At 42.0% G+C, this 12,205-nt stretch overlaps 1 protein-coding gene across 5 annotated transcripts in view; it reads right to left on the minus strand.

Annotated features, from left to right (window-relative positions):
• The window catches only part of idua (alpha-L-iduronidase), a 254,145-nt gene that overhangs the window by 113,433 nt on the left and 128,507 nt on the right, over positions 1–12,205 (minus strand). For all 5 annotated transcript variants that reach the window (XM_048521540.2, XM_048521453.2, XM_048521369.2 and 2 more), the window contains one exon: positions 1,828–2,030. In XM_048521540.2, coding sequence (XP_048377497.1) covers positions 1,828–2,030 — 203 coding nt within the window. The remainder of the gene's footprint in view (positions 1–1,827; positions 2,031–12,205) is intronic.

Raw genomic sequence — 12,205 nt, forward strand, 5'->3', positions numbered from 1 at the left:
GGAAGTTATTCACCATAGAATTTCTAACCCTTGATCTAATATTACAGCCACCATATTTACACAGTTAGTCCAGATCAGCTTCTGGTCACTGGTAATTCCCAAGAGATTGTTTGGAGAGGATGAATACAGAGATATTAATGCTTTTGAATATAAGAGTGGGTTACACTCTCTCCTGTTAGAAATGATCATAGCTTGGTGGCATGAAAGCTACTTGTTACCTGTCAGTCCATGCCTGAATGCTTTCCAGATGTTGCTGCATATGGGCAGACCTCTGATATGCGAGAAGTCGTGAATGATGCTGAACATTGTTTAATCAGTGAAAATCCCCATTTCTGATGTTATGGCAGAGAAAAGGTCACTGCTTTGGAACAGGAAAGGATATTTATGTACAGAAATCGCTAAAACCTAATGTACAGTTATCAAATGTAATAAAAAAGGAGGTTGACAATCTCAAAATATCTTTGGAATACAATTCTATTTGGGAGAAGTTGATGTCATGCTTCAGTTATATACTGCCTTGGTAGATTTAATCTGGAGTACTGTATTCAGCTTTGGGACATTTGGTAGGATATGCCAGGCATGGAATGGTTGTTTCACAGATTTAATTAATTGTTGCTTGGTGCTACAGGACTTGAATATTGGAGAAAAGGGGCACACGTTGAAATTTATTTTGTCTTGCATTTGTTCAGAAAATACAAAATTGCCAAATTTCAAAAGATAACAAGTTTATTTACGTACGAATAAAAGGTGCTAATTGATTAGCGAGTTGACTTTGACTGTCCGAGGCATTGTCTCGTGAAAGCAACAGGGAGATTTGGATGGTTAAGCTTCCAGATAATTCAGTTTTAAAAAAAGCTATGTATTCTTTGTTTTTTAAGAAAAATACATCTTTGAGGATGAACATGTCATTTCTAGGAAGTGTAAAAATGCCACATTACGAGGTTGACTAGTCATCATAAATCGGTTGTCAGTGTAGGTATTACCATATTGAGGATTGCTCACCAAGTGCTGGAGTTTTGCAAATGCAGACTGATTGAGAATTATCTGTGTCTAACTGTTTTGAATAACCAAAATACATGATATTTGATTCAACTGGCATTGAACCAATACTGAAATTCATGCACAAAATTCCTCAATTGTGTGGTAGCCAGAGTGAATTTTTGGATTGACTGTGGTATCCTGTAAGTGGAAACTCTGTAGGGTTTGTAGGTCTGATATCTGAATATACAACAAAGCAAATGAAAGCAGATTTAATTTAACATTCTAGATTTAACAGCCTGCACTTATTACTCATTCCCACATTCCCTGTGGATGACAGTTAACTGTCTTCAGTCACTGCAGTCATTTGGTGCAGTAATAGTCTGTACAAGCCAGCTAGTTAAGATGTACTGTTATTGTGCATAGCCATGGGAAATCCAGTCAGCTGGATTAAAGCCAGAAATTGTGGTGGTCCTAGTCTACAGCAGCATTTTTTTTTGTAAACAAATCCAGGACTCCTAGTGTAGTCTCATTCTATAACATCATAAATATGTACTCTAGACAAACTTACTCTTGTGAAAAGTCTGTGATTGTGTTAGTATGACTGCATGCAATTAATGCTTCTCAACTAACAGGTAAACACATGAAACAAAAGATGTCCTAATATTAATTATTATTTTTTCTAGTCCTTGTTCCAATCTCCTACAGATGGTTTTAAAGCCAAAAATAAAATCAACCACCCACAAACCTAATTGTTAACAATTTTGTTTAGAAAAAAAAGTCCAAAAATAAAATGATTTTCGAACAGTTTACTATCTCTGAAACTTTAAACAATTCAGGCTGACTCACCTTTTTGTGTAAAGCAATATAATCCAGTCGTATTCCAATTTCTCCTGTAAAGAAGTTGGTTCCATTGTAACAGTGAGTCAGCAAACCCCAACTGATAGGTGAATGTGGAGGAGGATGACATGAATCTCCAGGGCCACCTAGTTGAAGTTGTGTGTTAGCATCTTTCAAACCTTCTGAACAGGCATCATAGTAGTTTTGGAATCCTAAAATCACACAGTTCATTAATCTTACAATTTTGTTAAAAGGCTGCAATTGAACAAGCTACTTTCTTTCATAAATACAGAATACAGCAAAGGAATGGATCCTTTGGTTGATGTTGTGCCGAACATGAAACCAAATTAAACTAATCTCCTCTGCCTGCCCTTCGCCCATATCCCTCCACTCCTTGCATATTCATGTGCTTATTTAAACATCTCTTAGATGCTCTGAACATATCTGCCTCCACCACCCCGACAGCGCGTACCACACTCCAGCCATTCTCTGTGTAAAATAATTGCCCCTCACATATCCTTTGAACTTTCCCCCTCTCACTTTAAATGCATGCCACCTAATTTTAGATAATTCTACCCTATCACGGAAACAGGCCCTTCGGTCCAACTCATCCATGCCAACCAGATCTCCTAGATGAATCTATTCCCATCTGCCAGCATTTGGCCCATATCCCTCTGAACCATTCTTATTCATATATCCATCCAGATGCCTTTTAAATGATGCAATTATACCACCCTCCACCACTTCCTCTGGCAGCTCATTTCATACAAGCACCACCTTCTGCATGAAAAAGTTGCCCCTTAGGTACCTTTTAATTCTTTCCCCTCCCACCTTAAACCTTTGCCCTCTAGTTTTGGACTCCCCCACCCCAGGGAAAAGACCTTGTCTATTTACGCTATCTACCCCATTACAATTTTATAAACTCAATTTTAGCATCAACTTACTGGACTCTCAACATACAAACCAGGCTCAGTCCATATTCCTGTCCTTATCTGACTTGTTCCAGAAGACCTCAGCCCTGAAACGTATTCTTCAATTACACGACTGCCTCATCCACCCCCACCTGCTCTCAAATTCTGTCAATCTGTTCTTTTAGGAGCTCTTCAACAGTAACGGCTAGCTCATTCTGCTTGGCTTTCGTGATTTCTTCGTATTGAAATCCTTTCCTTCTGAAGATCTTAAATCTTAACCTGCATGTTGTTTCATCACATTGGGCAGCATGGTGGCTCAGCGGTGAGCACTGTTGCCTCACAGCGCCAGGGACCCGGGTTCGATTCCATCCTCAGGCAACTGTCTGTATGGAGTTTGCACATTCTCCCCTTGTCTGCATGGGTTTCCTCCCACAATCCAAAGATGTGCAGGTCAGATGGAATTGGCCATGCTAAATTGCCCATAGTATCTGGGGATGGGTCTGGGTGGGATACTCTGAGGGTTGTTTGAACTTGTTGGGCTGAAGGGCTTGTTTCCCAACTGTACGGATTCTATTCTATTCTATCTGTTCATTCTGGTCGACTTTCATGCCGGTCCACCCTCAGGTCAATCCTTCACAACTTCACATTCAACACTTTCTTCAAAGTGGACACCAAACATTCTGCATAACCAAAGTCTATAACCTTAAAAAATGGTCTAATGCCAGAATTTCGTTTTACTATGTATCTAAAACTTAGATTCATAGATATAAAAACAGAGCATTTTTTGCTATCTGGAACATACAGTGATGCTGACAAGTCACAGCCTGTCTTCAGCCGTCCAACAAACTGCAACAACTCAAAACCTTTATATCTTCAGTGCTTTATCAAGACATGCTTACAAAGCTCTCAACATTTCAGATGTTCATGGAATTTTCTACTTGGCAACACGACGACTCTTGTAACAGATCAACATGTGCAGGGAATTTCACAGGTCACCATCACACCCATACAGCATTCTACTCCTGCCCACTATTTCAAAGATGAAAGATTGCTTGTCATCCCTCCTGTTGAGCAGACAGTCCTGCCCCTCTCTCAACCAAATGTCTGTTATGACAGCATCATAGTCCCATGTATTGACCCAGGCTCTAAGCTCATCTGCCTTATTTATAATACTTCTTGTGTTAAAATAAACATACTTCAGCCCACTAGTACCTCATGTACATTTATCTGTCTCTCTTACTGTCCTTTCTTTCTGATTTTCTGGGCCTAACATGTACCTTCCTCTCAATCCCTACAATCACTGACCTGTTGCTCTGATTCCCAGGATCTCAGGTTTCAAAACTGCCAACTGTAGAAACTAGCAAAAGAAACAATTAGCTCAAGACGTTTTTGCTGACAATACAGGGAAAGCTACATAATTCATTTCCATTGTTTAAGAAGGGTAGCAAGGGTAATCCAGGAAATTACAGGCTGAGAGTCTCACATCAGTGGTAGGAAAATTATCGGAAAAGATTCTCAGGAGCAAGATCTGAATGCGTTTAGAAGCAAATGGATTCATTTGTGATAGACAACATTGTTTTCTGTGGGGAGGTCATGCCTCACAAAATTAATTAAGATTTTTTTGAAGAGATGACGAAGATGATTGATGAGGGAAAAGCAGTTGATATTGTCTACGTGGACTTCAGTAAAGCCTTTGACAAGGTCCCTTATGATGGACCGGCACAAATGGTGAAATCACATGTTTTCAGGAATGAGCTGGCAAGATGGGTACAGACCTAGCTTTGTCATACTAGAAAGGGGGTAGCATTGGAAGGATGCTTTTCTAAATGGAGTGCTGTGACTAGTAGTGTTCCATAGGGATCAGTGCTGGAACTTCTGCTGTTCACGGTCTACATAAATGATTTGGAGGAAAACGTGGCTAGTCTAACAAGTAAGTCTGTGGACGATACAAAGATTGGTGGAATTGCAGATAGTGAGGAGGATTGTTAAAGGGTACAGATCAGCTGAAGATGAAATACAGGTGGCAATTACACGATGAATCGCAGAACCCTTAGGAGTATTGTTATGAAAAAGGATCTGGGTGTGCAGGTCCACAGATCACTGAAGGTGACAGCGCAGGTAGATAAGGTAATTTTAAAAAAAGGGCTTTGGCATGCTTGCCTTCATTGGATGGGGCACTGAATAGAAGGGTGGACAAGTTAGGCTGCAGCTTTATAGAACTTTAGTTAGGTAAAACTTGAAATATTGCATACTGGTCAGGTCACCACACTACCAGAAGGATGTGGATGCTTTGGAGAGAATACAGGAAAGGCGGAATACAGGAAAGGCTTACCAGGACATTGCCTAATATAGGGGAATTTTAGCAATGAAGGAAAGTTGGATAGACTTGTTTTCACTGGAATGCAGGTGGCTGAGGGGCAACCTGATAGAAGTTCATAAGACTGTGAATGGCACGGATAGAGTGGAAAGTATGAGGCTTTTTCCCTGGGCAGAAAAGTCAATTAACAAGGAACACAGGTTCAAGGTGGGGGGTGGTGTTTAAAAGAGATGTGTGAGACAGGGTTTTCACGGAAAGGGTGGTGAACACCTGGAACGGACTGGTAGACGGTGGTGGTGGAAGCATTCAAGAAGCACCTGGGTGTATACATGAATAGAAAGGGGATAGAGGAATACTGCTCCTGTAGGTGAAGACCATTTTATTGTGGAAGGACAAAATGTATTGGTGCAGGTTTGGGGGGCCTGTTCCTATGCTGTATTGTTCTTTGTTCCAAATGAAATATCTCCTAAATTCAAACCTTTAGTGCCAATTTCAAATCAATGATCCTTTAGAAACTGGAAAATTGCTAACATAACACCCCTATTTAAAATGGGAGTAAGGCAAAAGACGGAAAATTACAGGCCGATTAGCCTAACCTCGGTTGTAGCTAAGATTTTGGACTACGTTGTAAAGGATGACATTTCAGAATATTTGAAAGTGTACAGTAAAATAGGGCAAAGTCAGCACGGTTTCATCAAGGGAATGTCATGCCTGACAAATCTGCTAGAATTCTTTGAGGAAGTAATGAGCAGGGTAGACCAAGTAGAGCCAATGGATGTTATCTACTTGGAGTTCAAGAAGGCCTTTGATAAGGTGCCACACAGGAGGCTGCTGAGTAAGATAAGGGCCCACAGTGTAAGAGGCAAGGTGCTAGTATGGATAGGAGATTGGCTGCCTGGCAGAAAGCAGAGAGTGGGGATAATGGGGACTTTCTCAGGATGGCAGCTGGTGACAAGTGGTGTTCCATAAAGATCAGTGCTAGGACCAAAACTTTTCACTTTATACATTAATGATCAAAATGAAGGAACTGTGGGTATTATGGCTAAGTTTGCAGATGATACAAAGATAGGTGGAGGGAAATGTAGTACTGAAAAGGTGGCGAGGATACTGCAGGATTTGGACAAATCAGGCGAGTGGGCAAAGAAGTGGCAAATGGAGTACAACGTGGGAAAGTGTGAGGTCATGCACTTGGTAAGAAGAATAAAAACATTGACTATTTTCTAAATGGGGAGAAAATTCAGAAGACTGAAGTGCAAAGAGACTTGTGAGTTCTAGTCGAGGATTCTCTCAAGGTAAACTTGCAGGTTCAGTCAGTAGTCAGGAAGGCAAATGCAATGTTGGCATTTATTTTGAGAGGACTTGAATAAAAAAGCAGGGATGTACTACTGGGGCTTCATAAGGTGCTGGTCAAGCTGGAGTTTAGGGACCCATATCTCAGGAAGGATGTATTGGCCCTGGAACAGGTTCAGAAGGGGTTCACGAGAATGGTCCCATGAATGGAAAGCTTAATACATGTGGAACGCTTGAGAACTCTGGGTCTATACTCATTGGAATTTAGAAGGATGAGGGGTATCTAATTGAAACTTTCAGAATACTGAATGGCCTCGATAGAGTGAATGTTGGGAAGATGCTTCCATTGGTTGAAGAGTCTTGGACCTGAGGACACAGCCTTAGAGTAAAGGGAAGACCTTTTAGAATGGAGATAAGGAGAAACTTCTGCAGTCAGAGAGTGGTGAATCTATGGAATTCACTGCCACAGAAGGCTGTGGAGGCCAGGTCAGTGAGTACATTTAAGATAGATGGGTTCTTGATTATCAAGGGGATCAAGGGTTACAGGGAGAAAGCAGTAGAATGGGGTTGAGGAACTTAATCAGTTATGATTGAATGGCAGAGCAGACTCAATGGGCCGAATGGCCTAATTTCTGCTCCTATGTCTTATGGTCTTTGTGGTTGACACGACAACCTGAGGATCTACAGCTTTCTATTCACTCTTTCAAAATAGCATATAATTTTCAAAAGCTCCTAACAATTTTCTTTCTAATCTTCTCTTGATCCTGTGGCAATCATCTCAGCATCTCAAGTCTGTCCTCCAAATTACATTTTATCACTCTAGGACGATCCTAATGAATCCATTCTGTGGGATATTTATAGCTTTAACAAATAACCTTGCCATCATCTAACATCATAACTGCAAATGCACTCTAATACCAAACTGAACAACTTTATCATCCCTTCATTACTTCTTAATGTAGCAAGTAGTTAAGCAGGAATTTGGATTATTTGATTATTCCTGAAAAAGGTGCATTTTTGTTGAAATGTTATGTGTTACACTCATTAGGACAATACCAATTCAAGGTTTAGATTCAGATTCTAAACAACGCCTCATACCTAAAATGTATTGTCTGACCTGAGATGTCACCTCTTGTACACACTGATAAAACCTTTAATTATCTTGGGGCAATGGCTTGAAAGAAATTCTGGGATTTGCATTTTAATTAATAGAAACCTGCTTCACCTTTCTAACTGAATAAATAATCAACTGGAGGCCATTAGTGTGCCAATTTTAGACTTGTTACCTTTCTGCTCATAAATTCTGTGTCGGTATACTTCTTCCACACCACACCTGAGGAAGGAGCAGAGCTTAGAAAGCTCGCATTTTCAAATAAACCTTTTGGACTATAACCTGGTGTTGTGCGTTTTTTGACCTGATCAGGCAGGGCATTGCCCTGGGATGTACCATCAAAATGGCTTTCACGCATTTCTTGAAGTTGGAACAGGCACACTGCATATACGTGTTCTTTCTGTCTGCAAAGAACAGAGCCCTGTGGCTTATGTAGTTTCAATACATGCAAGCGCACCACATTGTAAGCCCAGCTGACAGTCTTAAGTTAGCGATATGTATAATTCTTTGTACACTTGGGGTCATCTAGCAAATGTACAACTGAAAAATAACATCTAATACTTGCAAGCTCTATTTAAAAATGGACAACTGAAAGTATACAACAGTAAGCTTCACATGAGAAATTGAGAGAGGACACATCCTAAGAAAGACATAGTGGAGTGAGTGTGTATTTCTGGGAATTTAGAGCAGAGTCAGAATTTGGTGCAGAGAGCAATGAAAAGATTAATAAATGTTGGCCTTTGCGGGTAAACTGATTAACTGGAAACAGGTGATTTTACAGGGAAAAAAATTAATAAAGGTTTTCGTGGCACAGTGTACTGTCTACTTCTTAACCAGGAGAACAAATGTTCAAGTCCCAGCTCATCTAGAGGTATGTAATAACATCTCTGAACTGGCTGATTGGAAAATATATTTTGAACAAAGTTTAACATAGGACTCTTATGGCACAGTGCTACTATGTACCACCGTCGTACCTTAGGCATCAGACCGCGCAATTGGTTGATCTACTGCGACTATTGAGACTATGTGTTTCTTAATCTTTATAACAGGAGCTTTGGCTTCAAGTCCCACCTACAGGTGTATCATAATGTCTCTAAACAAATTGGTTTAAAATATTTATGGGTATGTCCTTTCACCTGGCATACATTTTGATTTACTCCCCTCCTCTCTCCCTATCTTTCCTTCATTTTTGTTGTCACTGATGAGCACTGCATGTAAGTTGGTAATTTAGTTAGAAACGTAAGTGATTTAGTGTTGGAGGATCAAGTTTTTAAAAAAATATGGGTTACTTGGTGGTGGGGAAAACAGTTCAGTGGTACATAAAAGCATTTTGGGATTTATATTATAAGAAAATTCATAAAGCACACCTGTGGTGCAGTCCTTGTGTCCCTAACTCTGAGCCAGAAGGGCCAGGTTCAAATTTCTCATGCTCCAGAGGTACATTATAATAGGTCTGAATTAGTAATTTAAAACTATCTTTAGATTAGTAAGGGATCTTGTGGTACAGTGGTAATGTCCCTCCCTCTGAACCAATAGGGCCGAGTTCGGGTCCCACCCGTTCCAACCTTTGAATAGGTTGATTAGAAAATACTTGTATAATTAATAAATTGTGAAGAAAGGAATCTTTACTTTTGTATTACATTGCAGTCTATATCCTAACTTATAATATGTCATTTGTGATTTGACATTTTATGGCTGTACCAAATAGAACTAGCACTTTCAAAAAGTAATATATTTGAACTCATAGATCTCTCTGCTCAATCTCACACTTCAGAATTTTTCAATTGAATACATGTTTCTATTTGTTGTCTTACTGAATAAAGGATAAAGTCACATTAATTGAATACATCTCTCTATTTTCCTGGCCTAATTTTCTTTTTCAAAGAGTACTTATTCTTTGAATAAACCTTTACACGGTATCATCACCAAATTTTGAGGTTTTGCTTGACGTGCCAAAGTCAAAGTCATTGCTTTATGCTGGTCTATGATTCCTCCCGGGTAAGTAATGACTCAATTTTAAAATTAGAGTAATAGAGTCATAAGGTATAGACAAGGTCCTTCAGCCCAACCCATGTTTCCTGAACTGAATTAGTCTCATTTGCCTGCATTTGGTCCATATCTCTCTAATCCTTTCCTATCCATGTACATGTCCAAATGTCTTTTAAATGTTATAATCGTACCCTCGTCTGGCACTTCCTCTGGCAGTTTGTTCCACATACACACTATCCTGTGTGAAAAACCTGCCTCTCAGGTCTTTGTAATTCTTTCCCCTCTCACCTTACACCTTTGCACTCTAGTTTTGGACTCGCCTAACCTGGGGAAAAGGCATTGGTTCTGCCCCTCATGATTTTATAAACCTATCTAAGGTCATTTTTTTTTCAAGATGGCGGCAGGTCTGCCCGCCAGTTCTCTGTCTCTCTTTCTTTGTCTTTCCTTCCTTGTTTCTCCCTTCTCTCTCTCTCTCTCTCTCTATAGAAATTCAAACCCCCCCAACTGCTTGTAATTCCTTACCTAAGGAGTTGGGAAGGAGCCAGGTCGCGACCCGGAATCACATGGTGGGAGCTGTACGGGCCGGCTTTGTCCAGCAGCAATGGCGGATCGAGTGTGGGCTGGAGCAACGGTGACGGATCAAGAGTGATGTGGTGAGACCGGGCCAGTGAGACAGTGCCAGCAAGATTGGGCCAGAGAGACAGCACACAGCAGGACACCAGCAGAGACATGGCAAGGGCTGGAAAGCCCCAAATGTGAATGCGGCAGTGGAAAGGAAGTTGGGCTCTCTTAAGTTAGCTTTTATTTCCTTCTTCACTTATTCTAAGTTCATGTGAATAACGCCATGTATGCACAGCAAAGGTGCACACTGTTCACTGTATATTTTTACATTTTTTTTAAACTTTAAATCTTTACATTTTACATTTTAAAATTGCTTAAGAGAAGGAAAACTCTGATTCTAAACCTCCACTGCTGTGTGGCCATACCCAATCACGGGAAAGGCTGTGGGAGTAAACCCTGAGGATAAATCCAGAGCCGGAGTCCCTAAGGCAGTCCAATGTTGTTTCCAACCTCGCTCTGGCAACTACTGTGATGACGCCACTGACAAGTTGTATCGGCCCCTGTCCTTCTTTTGGACAACACTGGAGGCGTGGAGAGGGAAGACATGCTGCATGGGCAACTGCCAATCTCTCATAAAACCCTGCCCAGGCCTGCGCCCTAGACAGGACACTCCAGCGACGCCTCACCGCGGCAGCAAAACACGGAAAGCAGCAGCCTACCGGTTATAAGCCTCGCTTGATTGGCGTAGAGCAAGGCGCCAGAGGTTGCTTTCGAGGGAGGGAGAGGCCACCACGCCTCACTGGACAGCTCACGCCTCAAGCTGGGCAGCCCCCAGACAACTCGGTACTCTCCCACCACAGCCCGCCCGCTCCACTGGGTGCATGGGGTTTAGGGATACAAGTATCCTGAATCGCAGACTGTAAACACTGCACCAAGCAAAACAACAAGGAAACAAGGAAAGAAGCCAGCATTCAGACTTGTATGCAGGAACGTACGGACCATGACAACTGGTCTATCAGATGACCTTCGAGAAATCAGTGACACCCACAAGACAGCAGGGATTGACAATGAACTGCTACGACTCCAAGTAGACGTTGCAGTGCTTCAAGAGACAAGGCTCCCAGAATCAGGGACCTTACATGAGAGAGACTATATCTTCTTCTGGCAGGGGAAAGGCATAGACGAGAGCAGACAGCATGGTGTCAGCTTTGCCATGAAGAACTCGCTGTTGAAATTGGTGGAACCCAGCAAGGATGGATCGGAGCGGATCCTCCCACTTCGACTGCACACCGCTGATGGACCCGTCAACCTTATCAGTGCTTATGCCCAAACCCTCTATTCCACACAAGATGCAAAGGATGAGTTTTACAACCAGCTTTCAAGGAAAATACAGGCGATCCCGAATCAGGAACAGTTGCTGCTACTTGGCAACTTCAACGGCAGAGTGGGTGCCGACCACGACTCCTGGCCAGGCTGTCTGGGATGGTATGGGATCGGCAACATGAATGAAAATGGGCAATGACTGCTCAAGCTTTGCATGCTCCATGAACTATGTGTAACCAACACCTACTTCCAGGCCAAAACTCAGCACAAAGTCTCATGGTGACATCCCTGCTCCAAACACCGGCACCAGCTAGATCTGATCCTCAAAAGACGCAGCCACCTGAAAAATGGGCTCGCGACTCAGTCCTTTCAGAGTGCAACTGTGACACGGAGCACTCCCTGGTTTGCTGTAAACTCAGGCTCCAACCAAAGAAGATGCACTACGCCAAGCCTGCAGGCAAGCAGCGTATCAATGCTACTACAACCCAACACTCAGACAAAGTGGCAGTATTCATCAAGTCACTGGAGTACTCCCTCCTTGCAGACCTACTAGAAGGAGCTGCTCAGCAGGGATGGGACTCTCTAAGGGACACGATCCACAGCACTGCGTTGAAGACTTTCGGGAAGAAGCGGAGCAAGACACAGGACTGGTTCGAAGCAAACATGAATGAGCTCAATGCGACTGTTGAGGTGGAGTGTGCTGCACTGTTGAAACACAAACATCAAACCACCCAGGTAACACAGCAAGCGCTGAGGACAGAAAGAAACAACGCACAGAGGACAGCCAGATGCTGTGCAAATGACTACTGGCTACAACTATGCGAAAGCATCCAGTTATCATTTGACACAGGCAACATTCGTGGAATGTATGAGAGGATCAAGAAA

This window comes from Stegostoma tigrinum, chromosome 1, assembly GCF_030684315.1.
Source record: "Stegostoma tigrinum isolate sSteTig4 chromosome 1, sSteTig4.hap1, whole genome shotgun sequence".
NCBI classification, from domain to species: Eukaryota; Metazoa; Chordata; class Chondrichthyes; order Orectolobiformes; family Stegostomatidae; genus Stegostoma; species Stegostoma tigrinum.